At 45.6% G+C, this 25,967-nt stretch overlaps 1 protein-coding gene across 2 annotated transcripts in view; it reads left to right on the plus strand.

Annotated features, from left to right (window-relative positions):
* SRGAP3 (SLIT-ROBO Rho GTPase activating protein 3) overlaps positions 1-25,967 on the plus strand; it is a 282,947-nt gene that overhangs the window by 247,092 nt on the left and 9,888 nt on the right. For both annotated transcript variants that reach the window (XM_081245040.1, XM_081245041.1), the window contains 5 exons: positions 4,123-4,257; positions 7,574-7,679; positions 7,881-8,108; positions 10,943-11,022; positions 24,997-25,177. In XM_081245040.1, the coding sequence (XP_081101166.1) occupies positions 4,123-4,257; positions 7,574-7,679; positions 7,881-8,108; positions 10,943-11,022; positions 24,997-25,177 (730 nt within the window). The remainder of the gene's footprint in view (positions 1-4,122; positions 4,258-7,573; positions 7,680-7,880; positions 8,109-10,942; positions 11,023-24,996; positions 25,178-25,967) is intronic.

The following is a 25,967-nucleotide window of genomic DNA, read 5'->3' on the forward strand; positions in this document are numbered from 1 at the left end:
ACCACTATACCAAGATCACCTAAACTGTGTGTGTGGTATTCTGAATGTCCTTACTGATACCCTAAGTTCACTAACTGCAAAAGATTTTCTGGGATAACCTGTCACTTGAATTCTTTGGCTACTTTTGAAGATGAAGTCCAAAGAACTCTTAAATGATTCTCCTTTGGGGAAAATGGTATTTTATAGGCATTAGCAGCAGGCACCTGGGGCTGTACTGATCCCATCTGGCATCACCGGCAGGCAACCTGTAAGACCAAAGAATCATTTGATGCAACAGCCAACTAAATGACTCAAAACTGAAGGTTAAATTTAAAGAAAAAACTAATTTAGAGAAAAAAAGGTAATCCTAGAGGAACTCATTCTACGCAATCGGTCAGTGTGTGTGTGTGTGTGTGTGTGTGTGTGTGTGTGTGTGTGTGTGTGTGTGTGTGTGTGTGTGTGTGTGTGTGTGTGTGTGTGTGTGTGTGTGTGTGTGTGTGTGTGTGTGTGTGTGTGTGTGTGTGTGTGTGTGTGTGTGTGTGTGTGTGTGTGTGTGTGTGTGTGTGTGTGTGTGTGTGTGAAAACCAGATCGATTCAGTGCAGGCTGGTGGGTCCCAGATGACCCCTTTTCCGGAGACAGTGATCTGAGGGAACAGAATCTGGCAAGTGGCCAGTACCAGTAAAGAGCAGCCATGAAGTGCTGGGGACATTCACATTCAACCCCTGTGGGGGAAGCATTTTCATCTCCTCCTATGGGAACGTCTGAGAGGTTGACCTATGGAACACAGTGCATGGGCCGCCACACACAGTCGTTCAGGCTGGGCACTGCACAAGAGTACTCGGCCACGAGGACAGGAGTGTGCTGAACTCTGGCTCACGCCCTGGAAGCCACAAGTCCTGGTTCAGGAAGGGGGGCTGTCTTTCTCTAATTTGCACTAAAGCATGTTGGGGCCAGCAGAGGCCCTGGCAGTGACACACATTCTCTTCCCACAGAGGCAGAGTATAGAGATCCAAGTATGAATTTGCAGTTCTGCTCTTCATTGCTTGCCAGGCTTAGATTGCTCTGGGCTGTTCTGAGGGGAGGAGGAAGAGGAGGAGCCCACTGAGCAGACCTCTCTCAACACCTTCAGCGAGGTGTCAGGTTGCTGCCTGCTTCCTTTCACGTCCCCCATGGAAATCCTGATGGTGAACTAGCTCAGCAACCCCCATTAAACTGAAAAGTGCTGCTCTACTGAGATATTTTCCCCTGTGCAATTGGCAAAAATTTAAAAGACATTCCATGGGCAGGGCTATGGAAAACCATCCTTCTCCTATGTTGCTGGTAGGAGGAGAAAATGGTGCAGCCCCACTGGAGGAGAATTTGGCTTTATCTGATGAAACTACCCGTTTGTTTGCCCTTTGACCCAGCAATCCCACTTCTAGGAACCTACCACAGAGACACACCTCTATGAATAAGAAACACAGGTACAAGGTTATTTGTTGTGGCAGTATTCGTAACAGCAAAAGATGGGAATGTCAATCCATAGGAGACTGGTTGACTACATTATGGTCTATCCATGAAATAGAGTAGTTTGCGGCCATTAAAAAAAAAATGAGGAAGATCTGTATGAACTGACAAGGAGGGATTTCTAGGATTTACTGTTAAGAGAAGAAGCAAGTATATGTAGTAGCAGAGTGTGCTACTTCCATTTTATGTAAGAAATGAGGGAAGGTAAAAAAATTGTATATGTGTATTTGCTTATTTTTGCAGAAAGAAAGATTAGCAGGACAAACCAGAGACTAATGAAAATGGTTGAATGTAAGGTGTAGGGAGAGAAGAATAAGAATAGGGCTTCTCTGCAAGCAACTTTCTATCTGGTTATGACTCCTGGAACATGTGGATGCTTTATATTTTCAAAATTGCATACTTTAAAAAAAAGGATTTCTAAAAAAATTAAATCCCTAAAATTGAATATAAATAGAAACAAATAAGCTGTATATCAGACTGACAGCCATACAGAGAGTAACTTTTCAACATGTGCTCTGGTCATACATTTTTTTAACAGCTCTATTAAATTACATACCATAAGCCTCATCCATTTTTTAAAATGTATATTTTAGTAGTTTCTAGTATATTTATAGATTTGTACATCATCACCATGATCTAATTTCATAAAATTCTCATCATCCCTAAAGGAACCCTGTACCCATTTGTAGTCACTCCCTGTACCCCTTACATCCCAGCCCCCATCCCTAGGCAACCCCTAATCTACTTTCTGTCTTCTGATCATATGTCTTTAGTGGGATACATTCTGAGGGCCTAAAAAACAAAAAAAGCCCTGCGAATAAATGTTAATTTTTATGTAGTAGGTTTATTGCTAGTGGTGATATTGCTATTAGAAATCTGAAACTGTTTTATGTATATTGTAGGATAAGGCAGATACATTAAAATATCAATTATAAATATTATTCAGAACAAGATTTTCACTGTAAGAAAAATGAAATGCAAATACAAAATAAATGAAGGTAAAGAAAACATTGTATCCTAAACATGAATTAGAAATATCACTGTGAACTTGTGAAAAAAAATATATGTCTATTCTAGCTGTATGCACTGAAAGAGGCTAGATGTTCTTTATGACACTCCTGTAACAATGAGCACACCTAGAACCTAGATCTTGGTTTCTAAATACCATGCCCTACAAAAAGCAAACAAAGCTCCTTAGAGAAGTTTTTTATTCCAGGTCTAGGTCAAGGAAAGTACCAGGTGATTCAGGGACATCTTTTATGCCAGAAAGCAATTAAGTGACCAGTAGAGGTCGCATCAAAGGACATAAGAAAGGACTCCCCCTGGCCAAATGTGGGGACAATCTGAGCATCCCAATGAATAGAGGTGTAGTGGGTTATAACACTTTGAATTAAAAATTATAAAAACAAACCCATAAAATGTTTTAAAAAAAAAATAGGAGGGTGGAGGGAACACGGAGAAAGCTCTTCTTTAGGGAAGAATGCCACCTAATAATTGTAGATGGAATGACAGAATTAGAAAATCACCATTTTGTTAGAACCGCAGGGTAATAATTGATTTGGGCAAAAGTTATCATTGGATGCTCAAAGCACTGGGTAAAATATGTTAAGCATGATAACATGCACATAGATCACTTACTGTTTACAAAAATATTTTATATTTTACACTTGTTATTACAAAGGAGAAAATATACCTTTACAGTGTAGAGATCCAGAGGCCACCACCTTAACCCAGTGATCAAGCATTACCCACATAGTATTCTTGCCCACAATATTTAACCTGACTCTAATCATGAGGAAGCAATCAGACAGATCCTGAATGTGAGGCATTCTACAAGGCAGGTGGCCTGGACTCTTCAATAAAAGTCAATATTATGAAAAACAAATGAACAATAAAAAATGTTGTGGTCTATTTTGCATTCAAAATAATAACTGAATGAATTGTGTGAACACTGATTAGATCTTAGCTTTTGAAAAATTCTGTGAAAGACATGGGACAATGGGGGATGTTTGAGTAAAGTCTGTGAGATGGTGTTTGTTTTTTTTTTTAATTTTTTTTTTATTAGTTTCTGCTTTATAACAAAGTGAATCAGTCATACATATACATCTGTTCCCACATCCCTTCCCTCATGCATCTCCCTCCCTCCAGCCACAGAGCACAGGGAGATGAGCTCGGTGCTTTGTGACCGCCTGGAGGGGTGGGATGGGGAGGGTGGGAGGGAGAGATGGTGTTTTGTGAGACGGTGTTTTGGAACTCTTGTTAGTTTTCTTAGGTGCAATACGGGGTTACGTAGGGGAATACCCTTATGCTTAGGAAGAATGTGTTGAAGTATTTAGCAGTGATGTGTTGTAATGTCCACAAAACGCTCTCAAATAATTGAGCAGTACTAAATATAAGTAGAGAAAGGGAGGGAGAGCAACTATGGCAAGATGAGTGTAAGTGTAGGGCGACGGATGTTCATTATTTTAATTCTACAGCGTTCTTATAGATTGGGGCAGTTTCAGAATCGGCTGCAGGGAGCACTCTAAGCATGCTGTGTGGCGGAGGCTGTCACATCTGTCCTCCAGTTCAGGCTGGGCCAGGTCACCTCTTCCGCCATCTGCCGAGCTGAATCGTCATCTCCTGTTTCCCCTTAGGTGAAGACCCGCTTGTGGATGATCAAAATGAACGAGATATCAATTCAGTCGCTGGCGTTCTAAAACTGTATTTCCGAGGACTGGAAAACCCACTCTTTCCTAAGGAAAGGTTTCAAGATTTGATATCTACTATTAGTAAGTACTTCCCAGGTGGAATGATCAATTTCTTGACCAGTCTTTATTGAAGCTGCACTCCAGGCTCATCACTGCAGGGGAGGGGTGCCTTGAAAGAAGCCATATGACTCTTGTCCTCATGGAACTTAAAACCTAGTTGTGGAAATAACAAGGTGGTTTATAATAGAAGGACTCATGGGCATGGTACACCTCTGGGTATAGGAGGAGCTCAGAAGCGAAGAGGCCGAGGGAGCCTTGGTTTCTGGGATCACAGCTGAGGGAGAATGATGTGAGTAGAGTCTTCAGGGAGGAGCGGACTCAGGGATCCTAGGAAGGGTTGGGGACACACAGATCAATGGGACCTGCAGGAGGGTGTCCCAGCCAGTACATGGTGTAAGATGCTGGAAGGGTCAGGTGGAGCAAGAAAGGGAAGACCTTGAATGCCTTGCAAGGATTCCAGAGCTTTTCCCCTTGGGTTACAGGCAGCCATGGAAGGTTTGGGAGTCAGGTCAGCAATATGGCAAACAGGGAAATGATGAAAATAAGTTAATTGGGGGCTTCCTCTGACATCACTAGCCACAAGAGTCCTTCTTGACTAGTATTTCTGTGGATAAAGGCAGGAGCCCAATCTAGGGGCTGAAGTAAAGGCACTTTGACTGTAAGATGCCAAAATCCACGGCAACCTTTTGGGAGTATCTTTTTAAATAAACTTTTAATTTTAGAATATTAGAATGTTAGTATTTTGGAATAAACTCTTTTTTTTTTTAATAGACCCTTTGAGTTACAGAAAAGTTGCCCCACACCCCGTTTCACTAGGGATGCTTCTCACAATGTTCTGAGGGATATTTGCAGCCAGGGAAATGCCCCAGGAGGTGACAAGAGCCTAGGGAGGCTTGAACCCTCCTATTTGTCTTGTATGAAAGGCTCTTCCTCCACTCTTCTGCCCCCCACTACTTCCTGCTCATCTTTCCTGCTCCACTTCAGGCTCCAGACCACCTCTCATAAATCCCAGGCCACAGAGGCCCATCCCTGTCTGAGCCCCATGTCACCTGCTCAGCCAGTATTTCCAGAAGCTCCAATAGCCCAGTTCCTGAGTGGACAAGGTATTCAGCCCCTGGTACAAGGTCATGGCATTGTGTACCTTGAATGACAGTGTGAGAGGAAAAGTCCCTCCCCAGTTCCCTCCCAAAGCCTTGGTTACATCAAGGAGTGACACCCCCTCTGCCCCCAACGTACGAGTCAGTCTCCCTGCTAAACAGAGAGAGCAGGGCCTCAGTCTCAGAAACTTTTGTATAAAACAATGCCTACCTATAATTTGGTAGCATTGTTTTGCTTTCATTGTATCTCTTTTTATGTTACCTTCTAATTATGGCAGTTGATCCTGGTTTCTCCTTTACAGAGTGAGGTAAGGTCTCCTTTTTTAAAGAAATGTATTTAAGAAAACAGTATTAATAAACGGTAGTGGAGGTGGTCTAGGGCAGTGTGACTGAAGCCGAGGACATGGAGGGGCCTGTATGGGGGGCAGTGGACTCGATATGTGTGCCAGAGCCTTCCACTCTGTGTGGAGGCCTTGGTGAGGCGCCCGACCTTGAAGGTAGGCTGGAGCATGCCAGGTGGAGAAGAGAGATCACCAGTGTGTGCAAAGGCCTGGAGCCGGAGAGCCCCTGTGTGTTTGGGTGGAGGGGTGGGGGGTGGCTAAGGTGGCCTGGCACAGTTCTTCTGTGGGGCACTACTGGCACTTTGGGTAGAGCAGTGCCTTGTTCAGTGTCCCACACATTCAGGACCCTTAGCACCTTGGCCCCTGGATCCCAAATGCCAGTGGCACCCTCCAGTCACTGCAACAACCCCAGAGAATGCCCCAGAGGTGCACGCCCACTTCATCTGAGAAGCATGGCTCTCAATCATCTTCAGATACTTGGAGAAGGGGCGGCAGCTGGGAGATGAAGCAGGCAAGGGTGGTTGAAGCTCCATGATGAAGGGCCTTGGATACAGAAGAGAAAGGGGGAAGCTGTGTTTTAAAAGGAACATGCTGACAGGATGTGGAGGCTGGAGAGAGGAGGGGCTGAGTGAGAAAAACATGTTTTTCTCTGAAAAAGAAACTGACATGGGTTTATGCATCAGCCCTGCAGATAATCATTGGAGCTTTCGTAGCTCACTCTTAGCCTGAGCTTTCTCTCTCTACAGAGAAAAGCCCACAAAGCACTTTTTTCTCCTTACCAAGCCCAATTAGCTGCCCCCAACCCTGGCCTGACTGATTAAATGTCTGTATCTCTAGGGTTGACCTGGACAGGGGGGTCAGAGACAAGAGCCCAAGAATCACCAGGTTCTTTGAGCAATATACACAGCTCAGGAGGTGGTTATTTATTCAGTGTTCATTTCCTGAGCACCTACTCTGTGCCAGGCCTGTGCTGCAGCTGGTGTTTTTAAAGAGTCTAATGAAACCTGGTCCCTGCCTCTGTTCATCAGGACTCATAGGATACAGGTGACAGAAACTCAGCTTCCACTGGCTTAACCCGTAAAAGGGAATGTATTGGCTCATATATCTGAAAAGTGTAGGCCCAGCTGGACTCAGACCTCACACGACATCTTCAGGAACCTGTCCCCTCCAGCTCTGTGGTGACTTCACTCCCGGACACCATCTTCTTGCCTGGGAGCCCCCAGCTGCTCCTCTACCCAGTTTCAAGAGGGAACTTCTCTCTAGGTTTCTGCAGCTGAGTCGCAAGGATCAACCCTGATTTGTTCTGATTAGGCCATGGACCCCTCCCTGGGCCCAGCCCTGTGGCTAGGGGAATTTGATGCTCTGATTGGCCAGGCCAGGGTCACATTTCCATCCCTGGAACTGAGAGTAAAACTGCCTCCTCCTGGGCTTCCCTGGTGGCGCAGTGGTTAAAAATCTGCCTGCCAATGCAGGGGACACAGTTTGATCCCTGGTCTGGGAAGATCCCGCATGCCGCGGAGCAACTAAGCCCGTGCACCACAACTACTGAGCCCATGCACCACAACTACTGAAGCCCACGCACCTACAGCCCGTGCTCCGCAACAAGAGAAGCCACTGCAATGAGAAGCCCGCACACCACAACCAAGAGTAGCCCCCGCTTGCCGCAACTAGAGAAAGCCCACGTGCAGCAACGAAGACCCAACACAGCCAAAAATAAATAAATAAATAAATAAATAAATAAATAAATAAATAAATAAATAAATAAATAAATAAAAACAAAACAAAAAACCTGCCTCCCCCTGAACCACGTGGGCTGATCTCACAGGTGGGACTCACAGATGTCAGCTACTTGGCTCTCTGATGATGAAAGGCGCCCTGAAAAGTCCCTTTATGTTACAGAACTGGAGAACCCAGCTGAGAGGGTGCACCAGATCCAACAAATCCTCATCACCCTTCCCCGCGTGGTCATCGTGGTCATGAGATACCTCTTTGCTTTCCTCAACCAGTGAGTTGCCCAGCCAAGGCGGGGGACCCCCTCTTTGACTCAGCTCTGGCCTCCTTTGGGAGGGGGTGTCCTGAGGTTTGTAGGTACAACTGTTCCTAGAACATGGGACCCTCCTGATCTTGAGTAGAGCCCCCAAGAGAAAGAAACCACAGGGGAGGATTCACCTTTCCCTGGTGACTTGTGGGTACTCCTTTCTCGTAGCCTCTCGCAATATAGTGACGAGAACATGATGGATCCCTACAACCTGGCCATCTGCTTCGGGCCCACCCTCATGCACATCCCTGATGGGCAAGACCCTGTGTCCTGCCAGGCACACGTCAACGAAGTCATCAAAACCATCATCATCCACCATGAAGCCATCTTCCCCAGCCCCCGGGAGCTAGAGGGACCTGTGTATGAAAAATGCATGGCTGGAGGGGAAGAATATTGGTAAGATTCCATTTTTCTTAATATTATTATTATCATCGTTGTTGTTGTTACTGTTGAACCAGAACAGTAAGAAACCCTTTGATTTCCTTACTGCTTTTTAGTCTGTACTCCCATATATATTTTCTCATTTGAGCTTCACACCAGCCTTATACGAGGGATAGGTGCATCAGTCAAGACTGTCTTGGTTTATAAGGGACAGAAATACAACTCAAACTGGCTTAAGCCAATTGGGAATTTAGTTTTAACTAAATAAAGTCTGGGATCATGGTTTTAGGTATAGCTGGATCCAGGGGTTCAGCTATTATCATCAGGACTCAGTCCTGCAATTCCCAGCCCCTGGCTGCTTTCTTCTACATTGGCTTCATTCTCAGGCAGCCTCTCCCTTGGTAGTTTCAAAGAGGCATCTGGTAACTCCGGTTTAGAGCCTGTTCTCTCGCCATCCCCAGTGGAAAAAGAGCTTCTCCTTCCCAAATATTTTAACACAAGCCCAAGAATTATGTCTCCTCCTGAGGCTTGGGTCTGGTGAACTAATCACATCGATTAGGAGTTGTATGTAATGCTGTCATTGGCCAGGTGAGCTGCAAGCCCATCTCAGGCATCAGGGGAATGGATAATCCCCACCTCAGCCTCTTAAACTGAGAATGACACTTCCCACCCTTGTCCCCTACCATCTAGAGTTCTCTTTTCCTGGCAAAGTTTGTTCACTTTCTTTGAGAGAGCTCCACACCAGGCCAACAGGTGCTAGTTGGGCACCTCTGTGTACCCGGTGCTACACTGTGTCTTGGAAGAAATATTTTAGAATCTTATCAAACTCAAGGCTGACTACCTTCCACAGGCTAAGACCTTAAAATACGGTGAAAATAGGACATTTCTGTGAAGGCAGAAAATTCAGAACACCAACTGACAAAAACCAAAGGGTTCCTACTCTTTCTTTCTTCCCAATCCAGGACAACACACAGCTGTATGTTTAGGTATTACCCACACTGCTTTCAGCCAGATGCCTACAGGGGAGTTAGTCTTTTGATTGTCAGAGCGTTCCTGGACTCTGGCCTCGCTTTAGTTCTGTGGGCATATTTGGACAGCGGCTTCAAAGAAGGGAAACGTTCCAGCCTCCTTGTTTCTCTGCAACACTTCTCTGCGTAGAAACACCGGGCCACAGCTCTGTAATCTCATCTGAGGCACCTGGAGCCAGTCTGTCCCTGATCTGTAACAGAAATCCTACAACCAGCAAGCACACTTTTTAGACAAAGAGAAGCTTTTCAACTTTATCGCTTTTGCAGCCATTACCAGTTTTCTTTTCTTGCTGCAGTATATATGATTAGTGCTCTGGGAAGGCACGTACAGATCTTAGCATACTTACCAAAGCACTACATACAATAACCACACTTTTCTTAATCCCATTTGTGCCCCATGAGAAAGGAAAACTATTAATTACATGGTAATTTTGGAGGAGTTTTCAAAGCCAAAAAGGAGGATTTGGTTGAGGGTCTCATCACGGTGGACAACATTCATTCATTCACAGCATCTGTCCTGGGCCAGGCCCTGGGCTGAGGGGCAGGGATGTAACCTGACCAGGAGTAACCCCTGAGACAGGGAGGAGGAAACAGGCAGTTCTAGGAGTAGGGGCCCTGGAGCCAGTGTAGGGAGGTCAGGAAAGGCTTCCTGGGGGAAACACAGTGACTTGACTACGACCTGAAGGATGAAGTGGGTCAGCCAGGTGAGAGCGGGCAAGGAATGTGCTAGGCCTGGAGCACGCAATACAATGAAAAGCTTTCTGTATGCCTGCAGTGTTGCATGTGACGAGAGAATGGTGAGGGAGGAGGCCCCAGAGGCCAGCAGGAGCCAGGTTATGAAGGGTCTTAAGTCATTGTGCAGAGTCTGGAACTTATCCAGGAGAATCTTTCATAATAAAGTCCATATTCCTTTAAATGGTATTGTAAATGTCACCTTCAAGAAGCCTTCCTTGACACCCTATGTAGGTCCCCTCTCCTGTTCTTGTCTCTGCTCATTTGTGCCTATAAAACACATTTCAACTTGTAGCACTTCTGTTTCTCAGCCCATGAGGGCAGGGTTTGTGTCCACGTTACTCATCAATGCATCCCTCTTACCTAGCGCCATGCCTGGCATAGATTAAGACTCAATCAATGGTTTGATTAAAAAAAAAACGGATTGGCTCACTATGTGAATGAGCCCTGGTCTCAAGAAGCTTACAATCCAGTGAGGGGGCAGCAGCTGATGAAATTATCCCAGTGCATTAATGACAGAATTCGATGGTCCTGGACTCCCTCTACCCCTAAGCCCATCATGGTTGCCAGCCTGCTCGCCACCTGGGCTGATGTGGATTTTGCACGCAGCAGCATGAGGCAGCCCCGAGGAACCCCCTCCTTGGGAGCTTCACCCGCCTCGCTGAGCTCGTCGCTTCTGCTGTAAGACAGGCAGGGAGCCAGTCCAGATGGATGACTCAGTACTTCCAAAGTTCCTTCTGCTCTGGCCTGAGGTCCTTCTGGGGAAAAACGTCGGTGTTTTACTGCCTTCTAGATCTTACAGAACACTTAGGCATTGACAGCCTTTACCAAGAAGACAGCCCAGCAAATTTCAGGGCCGGGGTCAGTTGGGGGCTGGTATTCAGGGAATCTTCCCAACGGGTGAGGGGGCCGGGAGTGGTTTTCTGTGAGGAAGGTCTGTAGGTGGTCAGATGAAAAAAATGGGATGAAGTGGGCCTGGCCTGATCAGGGTCAAGGCACAGAGGTGGGCTAGGCCAGCGCCTGTGGGAGGCTGAGGGCAGCATGAGGTACAAAGCCCCCCAGGAGCCCCCTCCCCATGTTTCCTTGCAGTGACAGCCCGCACAGCGAGCCAGGGACCATCGATGAAGTTGACCACGACAATGGCACCGAGCCTCACACCAGTGACGAAGGTGAGTGAGGGGGAATCGGGGCGAGGAACTCACCTGGGGCCTCTCCTGCCGACTCATGCCTGCCCATCTGCTGGGCCACCCATCCAGCTTTGCAAGTCAGCACGTCATCCTCTGGAGCAGACAGCAACCCAGAAAGACCTCCAGTCCACTGCATCCCCGCGTGGCTTGCCTCCTTCCCTTCTGTGTCCTGCCTGGCCTGAGTGCAAATCCTAAGTGACGAGTTTCCTCAGTAGGAAGCAGGCTTTGTCCTCTGTCCCTCCCCTGCTGGGGGTCTGTTCTGTGCCCGGCCTGAGCTGGGACCTGGGGCACATCAATGAACCAGACATGGGTCATCAAGGCGCTCCTGGTCCTGTCACCTGACAGGTCGAGAGCAGCTCCCCACCATGCAGAGTGACAATGCCAGGCTACAGGGGTGACCCAGTGCAGTGGGTACTCCGAAGGCGAGGCCAAACGGTGGTGACCCAGGGAAGTGTGAGCAGGTAGAGAAAGGCCAGCCTGGGCTCTGAGGGACTCCTCAGACCTTCCACCCCTCTAGACAAGGAAATAAAATCAGGTTTGTCTCTAGGGAGCCTGGACAGTGTAGGCAAGCAGTCTGGATAATGCGGGCCTGGGGCCAGCATTTCCATTAGGCAGATCAGGCACAGTGCCCAGGGCCCACGATGCTTTCAGGACCCATGAAAACATTTTAATTTTTTTTTAATAATAAGAAAAAAGAGAATATGAGCCTGGATTATATTCATCTCTGTACAATGCAGTTGTAAGATATAATTTTTGACGTTTCTTTTAGTGGAGGAAGGGGCCCATGCAAGCACAGGTGCCAAGGACCTGAGAGTCACAACACCTCCCTATGTTGACTGAGCACAGCCCTCCTTTCTCCCTGTGATAGTCTCACTTTTAAAAAATCATTATTCAGCAGTTCTCTTATTGGCCTTTGTGTTTCTCTTGTGGGACAGTCCCAGGCTCTGTTGGCCACCATTTTTGTCAGGAGAGCTGGGTATGTCCTCAGGTGAGGTTTCTGGGAGTTGGCATGAGGCAAGACTAATAGGTGGGTTTTCATATTCTAGTGGCACTATTTCAGTTTCCAGCCACAGAACCTCCAACTCAAACTGACTTAAGCCTAAAAGGGATTCAGATCATATACTTGAAAATCCCAGGGTAGGCATGGCTTCAGGCATAGCTGGATCCAGGAACTTAGTAGAGCTTGTCAGGAATGTGTCTCCACCCTGCCATTCTGCTTCCCTCTGTGTTGGCTTCATCCTCAGGTAGGATCTCCCTGTGTGGTGGTCTCTGGCAACTCCAGGCTTTCCTCATCCTTTTACCCAAAGTCCCAGTGGAAGAGAGCTTCCTTTTCAGAATGGTTCCAAGAAAGCTGCTGGGATGAAGTCTCACTGCATTGCCTTGAGTCACGCACCCAGGCGAGAACCAGTCACTGTGGCCCGAGAGGGAGCTGATGGGTTGGACCTGGGTCCCAGGGCAGGAAAGCACATCTAGGCACAGTGTTCAGCTCTGCCAGAATCCTCAGAGGCTGAAGTCATCCTGAGCTGAGGAAAGTGTCCTGCAGAGCCTTTGTCTTGAGATATGAAGGCTGCCACCTTCTGCTTGTTTGCAGTGGTTTGCTTTTCTCTGTCCTTCCTTTCCTCTCTTTTCCTACCACCTCCAGTCCACCCTCTTCCTCTATTGCTTTTAACAGCCCCCCTTCTCGTTCTCTCCATCTGTTGCTTGTTTATTCCCGTGTGTGTGTGTGTGTGTGCACGCGTGCATGTGTGCGTGCAGCTCTTGTTCTAGATCTTGCTCTCAGCCTCTCTTCTTCCACTGGTGGAAAACACCTCTTGCCCAACAAGTTAGACTGAGTTTTCAGCATTGAGACCTGTGGGGGCTGCTGGTGGAGGCAGACACATCTGTGAGGAAGTGGGTCAGGTGCCCTCTGAGGAGCCTTGCAGCCTTCCTGGGGGACCCACTTTCGGGGGGCTGAGGTCGCTGTCAGTCACCCTGCACCTGCTGTGTTTCCCCACAGCTCCTCACTGGGGGTGGAAGGTGCTGTGGGCATCAGGACTGAGGAGGGGGAAGGCCAGAGAGCACGGGGCTTGCTGCCACAGGACACACCTGGCAGGCTTCACCCCCACCAAGAAAACCCCCAGAAAATGCTGCCTCGACCCCTCAGAGCAGAGGCACACAGGTCCCTGGAAGGGGATAGATCAGAGCCTTGTGTCTGCTTCTCCAGGAGATACCGCCCCTATTGTTCTTTGTCATGCTGCTGGTTTCTGAGAATGACAAAGGTAGGAAGAATCGTCCTGGAAGGACAGTGGTCCTCCCCGGGACAGCCAGTTCAGGGAAGGCTCTCGCTGTATCCTGTGTGTTGGTGTGGGTGCTGAACCATGGACGTTCTCTGGAGAAAAATTAATTGCATTGTCAAATGTTTACATTCATGCCAACTCCAGCTGAAACAGTCATAGAAATGTAGAGCTGCAGGAATGGTCAAGGGGGCACTGGACTCGAGACCTTTATGGCCATGTGATCTTTGATAAGCCACATAACCTCTGGCCTTGGTCTCCTTATCTGTAAAATGGGAATGGCAGCAGCAAGAGAATTGTGGTCTAGGTTAAAATGAGGAAACATTAATTGACTGTGTATCCAGTGTAAATCTTTCCTGATCCTGATAAAGAAACCGAGTCCAAAGAATTTTATTGATGTAACTATTTACTGGCAGCCTAACTGCCTGACTTCTTACCTACTTTCCTCTAAGACATTTCATGTAGGGGATCCATTGGTATCTTCGTTTCTCTTGAAAGTACCCTGTATGAATGGAGCCCAGCCCTTCAAAGGTCAAATAGGCCATAACACCACAACTCCATGTCCTTGTATTCGATGGCTCACCCAATGTGAGTGACCGAATTGAAGGAACAAGTTAGTTGTGTGAGAGTCTCCTGCCTTTGCTGTCTCAGCAGATTCTGCACCTAACTGACGCCTGCTGCCCTGTCTTGAGTCTATAACACATCATGGGTGTGAGTGTGGAAAATCCATTTGTGCTTGCTCTTCCTGTCTCCAAGACTTAGGAAGAGACGATGGTTAAGCTAAGAACCCTTGATTGTCGGAAATAAACAATGAAAACATTAAGGCAGCCAGTCAGTAGCAACTTTATTAATACAATGCTAAATGAGGAAGCAGACTGCCAGACAAAGAAACCACTGAAACTGGTAAGAGAAACGTGCTCATATAGTTAAAATGTGCACCATCATCCTTTCATTGATATTTTCCCCAAATTCGCCAAATTGCCCTTGACTCCTTGCACATGATCTACATCTAGAAAGCCATTAAACCATTAACTCTTTGCACACATCAGGTATCCATAAATGGGCTTTAGAAGGCCCATTACAGGCAAAATTTTATTTCTGTAGGAACGTGTGCCTCTGAGAAGAGGTCCACAGTTTTCATCAAATTGTTCTAGGCATTGACTAGAAATCAGGGTAAGATTTTTACTTGTTTCTAAAATATTGGTTCGCAGTATCTTCTTTAATAAAAAAATTTCAAACACACTGAAAAGTTGAAGATAATTGTACAGTGAACACCCATATAACTACCACTTAGTTTCTACAATTGATAACATTTTGCTTTATTTGCTTTTTCATGTATCTGTCTACCCATCCGTCAGTCCATCTTATTTTGTTTTTAATTAATTAATTTATTTATTTATCTATTTATTTTTGGCTGCATTGGGTCTTTGTTGCTACGCACGGGCTTTCTCTAGTTGCAGCGAGCGGAGGCTACTGTTCGTTGCGGTGCGCGGGCTTCTCATCGCAGTGGCTTCTCTTGTGGTGCACGGGGTCTAGAGCGCAGGCTCAGTAGTTGTGGCACACGGGCTTAGTTGCTTCGCAGCATGTGGGATCCTCCTGAACTAAGGCTCAAACCCGTGTCCCCTGCATTGGCAGGTGGATTCCTAACCACTGTGCCACCAGGGAAGTCCCTCCATCTTATTTTTAACACATTTTAAAGTAAGTTTCAGTCATCACTGAATGTCTCCCCCAGACACTTCAGCAAGCAAATCATTAAAAAGGGCCAGTATTGTTCATGGTTCTTTTTTTAAAGTAAAATTGCAACACTGAAATGCATAAATTTTAAGTGTTTCGTCCATGAGTTTTTATAAGTACAAAAAATTTGTGTAACTCAAACCCCTCTCAAGATACAGAACATTTCCAATACCCTAGAAAGTTCCTTCATGCCCTTTCCCACTCAGTCCCTGCCCCAAAAGCCCAAGAAGCAACCACTGATGTGATTTTTTTCCACCAGAGATTAGTGTTGCCTGTTCTAGAACTTCATATAAATAGAATTGTGAAGAGAGTCTTTCTGCTCTGTCTTCTTCCACTCGGCATAATGTTTAGAGATTCATCCATAGTGTATGTATTAGGCAAGGTTTTGAGGGTATTAAAATGGTATTTCAGTCAGTTTACACGTGAAAGACCAACTCTGCCTGAATGATTGCCACTCTGCCCTGTAAGAAATAAAGACAATAGAAAATGAGAACAGTGGTCACGTCATTATTTCCTCACCACTAGTGCAGGGATGGTAAACTGGCCAGCACCACGTGCTTAGGCCTGAAACCTGGGTAGGAATCTCACTGCCTCTTTTATTTTAACCATTTTAATGAGATATAATTCACATACCATACAGTTCACCCACTTAAAGTGTACAATTCAGTGGTGTTTAATATATTCACAGATACGTGCAATCATCACCACAATCAATTTTTGAACTTTTTTTTTCAAAAAAAATGTTATTTTTGAACATTTTCATCACCATAGAAAGGACCCCCATGGCCTTAGCTCTCATCCCTTACTCTCCTTTCCCTCCCACATTTCTCCCCAACCCTAAGCAACCACTAATCTACTTTCTGTCTCTATATGTTTATCTATTCCAGACATTTCATATAATGAAATCATGCCATATGTGGCCTTTGTATATGGCTTCTTTCACTTAGCATGATGTTTTCAAGGTTCATTCCTGTTGTAGCATGAATCTGGAATTCATTCCTTTCTATGGCTGAATACTATCCCATTGTGTGGACAGACCATGTTTTGTTTATCCATTTGTCAGCTGATAGACATTTGGGTTGTTTCCACTTTTTGGCTGTAATGAATATTGCTGCTGTAAACATTTGTATACAACTTTTGGGCAGCCATATGTTTTCATTTATTTTGGTTACATACCTAGGAGTGGAATTGCTGGGTCATACAGTAGCTCTATGTTTAATCATTTAAGGAACTGCCAGAGTGCTTTCCAAAGTGACCGTACCGTTTTATATTACTACTAGCAGTGTATGGGGGTTCCAGTTTCTCCACATCCTTGTCAATACTTGTTATTATCTGACTTTTTGATTATAACCATCTTAGTGGGTGTGCTGTTGTGGTATCTCCTTGAGGCCTTGATTTGCATTTCTCTCATGACTAATGATGCTGAGCATCTTTTCCTGTGCTTATTGGTCATTTGTATAACTTCGCTGGAGAAATTTCTCTTCAGATCCTTTGCCCAGTTAAAACTTTGGTTATTTGTGGGTTTTTGTTTTGCTGGGGTTTTTTTTGCGGTACGCGGGCCTCTCACCACTGTGGCGTCTCCCGTCGCGGAGCACAGGCTCCGGGCGCGCAGGCTCAGTGGCCATGGCTCACGGGCCCAGCTGCTCTGCGGCACGTGGGATCCTCCTGGACCAGGGCACGAACCTGCATCCCCCGCATCGGCAGACGGACTCTCAACCACTGCGCCACCAGGGAAGCCCTAATTCCAGAATTTTTAAATTTATAATTTGTATCTCTTTATTGATATTCTCTATTTGATTCGACATTGTCCTCATACTTCTTTAATCATGTTTTCCTTTAGCTGTGAACATATTTGTAACAGCTACTTTGAAATTTGTTAAATTTGACATCTGGTCATTCTCACAGGCATTTTCTGTTGTCTGCTTTTTTTCCCCCCAGTGTTTGCATCATACTTTTTTTTTTTCATACTTTTTGGTTTTTTTGCATGTCTTCTAATTATTTTTGGTTGGAAACTGGACATTTTAGATAAAATATTATGACAACTCTGGGTACTGGTCCCTACCCTGTGAGGCTTGTTATTTGCTTCTGTGTTTGTTTAACGACTGACTGGACTGTTTCAGGGACATCTGTGTTCCCCTTCCTCCCTTCCCCCGTACATACAGTGTTAAGCCTGATGTTGCTTCCCAGAGGGGAACAGCTTTGCATATGCCCACAATCACCTGGGATGACAGTGGTTTTGGTAGGGTTCTCTTTCCCTGACTACCTCCAGCTGTTAAACTCCACTAATTGCTGCATGTTTTGCTCTATTCTTTTTTTTTTAACATCTTTATTGGAGTATAATTGCTTTACAGTGGTGTGTTAGTTTGTGCTGTATAACAAAGTGAATCAGCTATATGTATACATATATCCCCATATCTCCTCCCTCTTGCATCTCCCTCCCACCCTCCCTATCCCACCCCTGTAGGTGGTCACAAAGCACCGAGCTGATCTCCCTGTGCTATGCGGCTGCTTCCCCCTAGCTATCTGTTTTACATTTGGTAGTGTATATATGTCCATGCCACTCTCTCACTTTGTCCCAGTTTACCCTTCCCCCTCCCCGTGCCCTCAAGTCCATTCTCTAGTAGGTCTGCGTCTTTATTCCCATCTTGCCCCTAGGTTCTTCATGACCTTTTTTTTTTTTTTAGATTCCATATATATGTGTTAGCATATGGTATTTGTTTTTCTCTTTCTGACTTACTTCACTCTATGTGACAGACCCTATGTCCATCCACCTCACTACAAATAACTCAATTTCATTTCTTTTTATGGCTGAGTGATATTCCATTGTATATATGTGCCACATCTTCTTTATCCACTCATCTGTCGATGGACACTTAGGTTGCTTCCATGTCCTGGCTATTGTAAATATGTGTCCTCAGTCATAAATTTTTCTGCAAACCAATTCAATCAAACTCTGTCTCCTTTGAAGGAATAGTTTCTGAGGTCATTGTTTAGTATTTATTTTGACCCTAGGAGGGCTCCTCTCTGCTGTCTTATTCTCTGATTGTCTCTTCCAAAATAGTTGGCCTACAATCTGGGCTGTATCTACATTAAATCTGTGAACCTGCCCCCAGTTGCCTTTCACCACAATCTCCACTGTTCTTGAGAGCACCCTTAGGCCTAAACTTCTCCAAGCTCTGTTGCAAATGAAGTCAATTCCTTTGGGAAGAGATTAGCAGCTGTTTTACAGCCTACTTCTTCCCCCAGGCAAAATCTCTGAGGTAGAGGTCTGGAGCTGGGGTTGAGGACAATGGCAAGCTTCTGAGTGACCTCCCCATTCTAGGAGCTGAGTGCTTTGTGGAGAGGAAGGCAGCATCCTGAGGCCCTCTCAGCTTGCCTCTTCTCACAAGGAACCATCACCTTACGAGGTGGGGTAAGGGTGATCAGGGCCCGAATATTCTCACTGGTGCTGTGCCCAAGGCAGAACTTCTATTGTGTAAGTGAAGGTTGGGTGGAATGAGGAGCCCTCACCTCTCTACCGTACTCACCTGGGACTTAGCCTCAGCAACAGGTAGCTGGAGGCAGGAGGAGAAACACTGATGTCCTGCTCCTCCTGGGAAGAAAGCCCTGCTGCTGGAAGCTTGGTGGAAGAGGAAGCCCTATATTCAGGCCACAGGAGTCTGAAGTGGAGTCTGCCTCCCTGAGCTTGGGGGTGCTGGTGGAGGGAGGGAGTAGTCTTGGTTCAAATTGCACAGACTCACTTTTCTTACCAAATTTTCATAGATTTTCTTGAATAGATGTTTCTTCATTTGTTGTTTGCCTGTAGGACCATTTCCAGAGGTTTTCAGTGGTTGTTTGTTTGCTTGTTTTTGCATTTTTCACAAGTTTCACTGAAGGGTAGATAGCAGATCTCCCCACAGTGTCCTGCCAGGTTGATCACTCTCCTATCCTCTTAAATAAGATCAAAGTCTTAATACTAGCTGGTGCTGCAGCCAGAGGCAATGAAAGAACCCAAGGTCATGAGTGAACAGAGGAAAAAAGAAGGACCCTGTGGACAGGCCCCAGGTGATTTCATTACTTTGGTTGCAGGGAAGATGAGAGAGAAAAGAGGGCACAGCCACGTTCCTACCCTTTAACACGGTGACCGTGGCCTCTGATAAATGGTCCTAATGAGATTAGGATTCTTCTTAAAAGAGCAGAGACAGTGTGTGTGTGTGGGGGGGGCGGGTGGACAGGGGACAGTGAGGTGGTTTGAGAGGGACAGAGCCATCTGCTCTCCCGTGACCTAAAGGGGTCCTCTGTTGTGGCATCATTAGAGAGGGGCATTGGCGCTTCCTCTGGGTGATAAGTAGAGAAGGATAACTAGTATGGGATTTTGCAAAATCTCCAGCCTTCAGCTTCTGAAATGAAACCAAAGCTCCAGTCTGTCTTTTCATCTCCATGTCAGGCCCTGGGCTATTGTAACCACCGCTGAACTGCTCCTGCCTCCAGCCTCTCCCCTCCAGTCCTTTTCCAACTCTGCAACTGCTCTGTTCCTGGAGTGACTTTTCTAAAGTGTGACTCCAGCCGGGCCTCTACGGAGACAGCCTTCCACCTCTTCTTGAGCTCAGGAATGGCCTCTCTATTTCTTCACTCCCTGTAGGGCCCGTGGGGCACCTACCTGGCCTAACCAGCCTCTCCATAAGCAGGAGTCAAATTGAATACCAGTCATACAGTATGGTATATATGTATATTCATATTTGCACTGTGTCCGTGTAAAGGCCCTGTAGCAGGAATAAGCATATTGTGTTTTAAAAACATCAAGAAGGCTCTATTAGTGATACCTGGGACCTGGGCTTAGATCTCAGCTCATCACTCTCTACTTATGTCACTCGCCCCTTGCGTGACAGATCATTTCACCTCAACCTCAGTTTCCTTACCTGTAAAATGAGGATAGTGTGCAGATACTGTTGTGAGGATATCACTTACATGTGATCACATAAGTAGAACCCTTGGCACATGGTAAAAGCTTAATTTGTTCATGCAAGTAACAAGTATGTATTGAGTGCCTACTCATCCCAGGGACTGTTGTAAAAGTGGGAATATAGCAGGAAATAAAATAAAATCCCTGTCTAATGGAGCTCACATTTTAGTAGGAAAGATCAGCAGTAAACAAATTTGGAAACTACACATTTGTGCACACACACAAAAGTTCAGGTTTTGATCTGATCTATGAAGAAGAATAAAGCAAGAGTGATCTGAAGTTGGTGCTTTTGTAGTTAGTGAAGGGTGGCCAGGAAAGGTCTTGCTGAAGCATTGCCATTTGGGTAAAGATCTGAAAGAAATGAGAAAATGGCACACAGTGGTCAGTAAATATTTGTGAAATGTGAATGATGCAAATGTCTGGGGAGAAAATATCCCAAGGAGAGGCGATAACAAGTGCAAAGGCCGTGTGGCAGGAATACTTGGCATGTTTTAAAAGCATTAAGAAGGCTCTATGAATATTTATACTGTAGTTTTTAGGGGTAAAGTGTACTGATGTCTGCAACTTACTTTAAAATTCATTAAAAAATTAGATGGATGGATGGATAGATAGAGGGATGGACAGATATATGCTTATGTTAGTATAGTAAAATGTTCATAGTAGCATTTAGGTGATAGGTATATGAATACTCACCGTGAAATTCTTTCAACTTTACTTTGTGTTTGAAAAGTATCATAATGCAGTGTTGGCGGAGAAACATCAGGAAGTCTAGTGAGGCTGGAGCAGACTGAGGGAAGGAGAGAGTAGTCAGAGAGAAGGCCACGGAGGTCTCCAGGGCCCAGAGCATGGAGGGCCTCATAAACTGTGAGGAGACAATTTGTGTTTTGTTCTAAGCACAATGGGAAGCCTTCAGAGGGATTTGAACAAGAGAGTTTCATGATCTAATTTATGACTTTAAAAGATCCCTCTGGCTGTTGTGGGGAGAAATGCAAGCAAGAATGAAAGCAAGGGTCTGGACCAAGGGCGTGGCAGTGGAGGTGGTGAGGCTGGTCAGATTCAGGGGACAATTTGAAGGAGCTGCTGATGGATTAGATATGCATTGCCCGAGAGCAGGGCTTTGGCCTCAGCAGGGCAGATGGTGGTTCTGTTTCCTAAGATGGGGAAGATGAGGGAATGAAGTAAGTCTGGGGAGGGGTGAGTGAGAGAGTGGTAAGAGGGAGAATCACATGTTCTATTTTAGGTGTGAAAAACCCAAATAATTGACTTCCTAATAAATGGTAGCTATTACCACTGTTTCTACCCCACACGATTACATAGTGGCCTCTGCAAACACACGAGCTCTCTCTTAGCTTGCAACTCAGGTCTACTCCTCATCTTCTTTTCTCCCCCTTACATTTTCCACTTTTCTTCGCTCCTCCACCCGCCACTCCAGACCACCACCAGTGACTGCTGGAGCCTCTGGAAATGAGCAAGCCTCTGCGCGGGTCAGCTCCTTCAGCATTACGGGGGGTGGGATCAGAGGAAGCCCTTGGGGTCAAACCCGAGAGCACGTAGACGGTGGGGTTCAGCTCATGGGCTTGCAAAACCCTCCGGCCTTTCTGTCTCGGTAGCTAGGCAGACACACAGGTCACCAGGTGGTGCTAACACATGGCTGACGTGAGATTCAAAGATGCAGCAGAAAGAAGTATGGAGATCTCTCCATTTTACTGAGAAGGTGACTCTGAGTCCAGATCTGAGTTCATTTGACCCATTTAGCCGGGCTGTCATTTTGCATCAACTATGTCAGAACAGCATGTAAAGACATTTGTCAGGTAGCCAGCTGGGGAAAGCTGACTGAACTGTCAGAGGCCTGCTGTCTGCAGAAGGCTGTCCCAGGCGCTGAGGGCTGGGTCCACCAAGAGGCCACTGCATCTCATGGGGGCACTGGCCCAGTCTTCTTGAGGCACCTGCTCACAGAGAGGAGTCCTAGTATGCTTGCATGGGTTGGGGGTTAACAGGGAGGGATGATTTCCATGCTGCTCATGGCCCTTAGGAGTCATTAGCTCTGGTAACAACAACAACTAACTCTCATATGAAGCTAATTGTGTGCCAGGCACCGTTACAAGCACTTCATGTGTAATAACTCGTTTAATCCTATGACAGCCCTATAAGGTAGGTACTATTATTATCATTCCCATTTTACAGATGAGGAAATGGAGGCTTAGAAAAGAGAACTAAGTTGTTCAAGGCCACACAGGTAAAAAGTGGCAAAGCCAGATATCATGGCTTTGCCACTTTTTACCTGTGTAAAACTCCATGATGGACAGGTGGACAGGCTGTGTGGACAGAATGAAGATAATCCACGAGGACGGGAGAAGAGACAGTCCCATGGATGCTCAGCACAGGGAAGGTATCTGCAGGATAGAGAGAGCAGGGGCCACCTTTGTTACTCTTTTGTTTATTAGAGTTTAATAGATCTGTCTGTCTACATAGGTATATATATATATATATATATATGTATGTATGTATTCACTTCATAATATTAAACATCTTTGTGCTTGCTTTAAAATACAAATACATTAACATTTATACATGACCCATTTTCTACCCATTTTCACCTCTCAGGGTACAAGCTATAACACAGGTTAAATAAATCATAAGCATAACTGTCCTGCTCCCCCAAAAGTCTCCTTCCCAAAGATCACTAGCTGCATGGTCTTGAGCAAAACACTTAAATTCTCTGCAGCTCAGATTTCTTTATGTAGACCCGCTGCATAAGCTAAAGCCATTAGTAATTATAATCATAATCACAAGAGCCACTATCAGCTGAATACCTAATGTATTGTATGTCTGTGCTATGCTGAGCGCTTTCACGCATCTTTTTTTTTTAATGTATTGAAGTCTCGTGTCTTTCTTTTTTTAGATATAATTGGTATATAACAGTTTATTAGTATCAGATGTATAGCATAATGATTCGATATATGTATATATTTTGAAATGATCACCACAGTAAGTCAGGTTTAACATTCATCACCACACATAGTTACTTTTTTTTTCTTATGATGAGAACTTTTAAGACCTACTCTCTTAGTAAACTTCAAATATATAGCACAATTTATAGTCACCGTGCTGTATATTACATCCTATGATTTACTGATCCTATCACTGGGAGTTTGTACCTTTTGACTCCCTTCACCCATTTCGTCCACCCCCCACTCTGGCAACCACCAGTCTGTTCTCTGTATCAGTGAGTTTGGTTTGTTTTTGATTTCAGATTCCACATACAAGTGAGATCATACACTATTTGTCTTCTTCTGTCTGACTTATTTTACTTAGCATAACGCCCTCAAGGTCCATTCATGTTGTTGCAAGTGGCAGGAATTCCTTCTTTTTTTATGGCTGAATAATTTTCCATTGTTTATATACACGAATCTTCTTTATCCATTCATCTGTCGATGGACATTTTGGTTGCTTCCATGTCTTGGCTATTGTAAATAGTGCTGCAGTGAACTTGGGGGTGCAGGTATCCTTTCAAGTTAAGTGTTTTCATTTCCTGTGGATAAATACCCAGAAGTGGAATTGCTGGATCACATGGTAGTTCTATTTTTAATTTTTGGAGGAAACTCTGTACTGTTTTCTGTAGGGGCTGCAGCAATTTATTTCCCACCAGCAGTGCACAAGGGTTTCCTTTTCTCCACATCCTCACCAACTCTTGTCGTTTCTTGTCTTTCTCATAACAGCCGTTCTAACAGGTATGAGGTGATATCTCGTGGTTTTGATTTTTGATTTGCATTTTCCTGATGATTAATGATGTTGAGCATCTTTTCATGCACCTGTTGGACATCTTTTTGTCTTCTTTCATGGATTATCGTTTAATCCTCCTAAAGGCAACTGAGATGTACAGAAATTATGTAACCTGCCTGAGGTCACACAAACAAGATGTGACAGAGCTGGGCAGTAGAAGTGTCTCAAGGGCAAGAGCTGTGTTCTCATTGCTTAACCCAGGCAGGGCCCATCACTGACCAGAGAAGAATAAAGCTTTGATGGGTAAATGTGTGTGTGCAAAGAGATATGCTTGGTCTATAGCCCCCATAAGAATTCTCCCATTCCCCAAATTAAGTTCATGGATGAGTGTGTTAGTCAGCTCAGGCTGCCATGATAGAATACCACAGACTGAGGGGCTTAAACAACAGAAATATATTTCCTCACAGTTCAGGGGGCTAGAAGTCCAAGATCAAGGTGCCATTAGGGTTGGGTTCTGCTGTTGTCTCTCTTCCTGGCTTGTAGACAGCTGCCTTCTCACTGTGTCCTCACAAGGCCTTTCCACTGTGCCCGTGAAGAGACAGAAAGAGAGATCTCCGAAGTCTCTTCCTCTTCTCAGAGGGACACCAGTTCTATCAGATTAGGGCCCCACCCTTATGACCTCACTTAAGCTTAATTACTTCCTAAACACCTCATCTCCAAATACCATTACATTGGAAGGTAGGGCTGCAACATTTGGATTTGAGGGAAGACAGAATTCAGTCCATAACAATGAGCTCTGAAGAGAAGCTTCTGGGAACCCTTAAAAATTGTGTACAGTATTTTGCATGGAAGGGAATCCATATACAACATCTGTTTGACTTCCCAAAAGGTAAGAACCACTGGTAATATTATAAGTGAACAAAGAGGGAAAGGATTCATGGAAAAATGGAAACAGAGCTGGCATTAAGGGATAGAAGAAAAAGAAATTTCTTATAATATTGTTTTAATAAGTGTTAAAAAGTGGAGAACAAGAGGGGCAGTGGAAGGTAAGGATGTAGTATTTCAGCCCCATTTTCCATTTGGGGAAGTTAGATGGCCTGCCTGAGATCACAGCATGGAGAGTGGATCTGAGCCTAGAACCCAGTGTCCTGAGCCCCAGCCCACACTGTTTTCACCAGACTTGTTGTCTGTGCTGCCCCACAGAAGCCAGGGCCATCTGAGCAAGGCCCCTGGGCTGCTCTTCTGCTGACCTCATAGATGCTCTTCCCCTTGCTTTCCTTCTAGAAGTGGAGCAGATCGAGGCCATCGCCAAGTTTGACTACGTGGGGCGGTCCCCACGTGAGCTGTCCTTCAAGAAGGGAGCCTCACTGCTACTGTACCACCGCGCCTCCGAGGACTGGTGGGAGGGTCGTCACAACGGCGTGGATGGGCTCATCCCACATCAGTACATAGTTGTACAGGACATGTGAGTGGGAATTGGGATCTTCTGTGAAGAATGCCATGATTGATTAGTGATGTCTGGAATGGGCACAGGAATGGGGGTACTGGATTGTATGACAGCAATTTGCTCTCCCTGGTATGACACACTTGGTCTTCCGTTAAGAATGGATTATATCTAACATCCCTTTGAATGGTGACCCACTTAACAAATAAGCAAATTGCTCATCCTTCAGAGTCCACAGGGACAATGTTTGGTGCCCTTGGCTCGCCATCCCGGCCCGCCTGACAGCCTCCAGGGCATTTATCACCCACTATGGTTCTCAGTGTCCAGTGGATCTTGCCATATACCTCCACCCTCCTGGGCCTTCCCTGTAGCCAGTGGCCATCCCACTCCCTTCTTAATAGCCCACCATTCTCTACCCCGAGGTGGCTGTCTCAGGAGATAGGCAGAAACAATCATCCCCTCATTTCCAGCTAAGAGGGTACTATTTTTTAAAAAAGAATTTTAGGCATTAAAAAAAAACCCTACATCCCAAATACCTGCCCCACCATAATGCCCAGAAAGTCTACCCCTTCCATTCTTTGAAAGCCTTTGAAGGTTCCTGCACACACTCCCTCCGAGCTCCAGTCTGCCTCAGGTGGAACTGATTCACCAAGGAAGCAGCCACCAAGCTGGGCCTCAAGGGGAAGGGGCCAAAGGCATTTGTCTTGATGGCAGAGGGGACGGTCTGGAGACAGAGAAAAGTCCAGAGCTCGGCAAACAACAAGAGGATCCAAAGCAGCTCTCTGACGTCCCCAGGCCTCTGAGGGCAGGG

The sequence above is a fragment of the Mesoplodon bidens genome (assembly GCF_964165515.1).
Source record: "Mesoplodon bidens genome assembly, chromosome: 10".
Lineage (NCBI taxonomy): Eukaryota > Metazoa > Chordata > Mammalia > Artiodactyla > Ziphiidae > Mesoplodon > Mesoplodon bidens.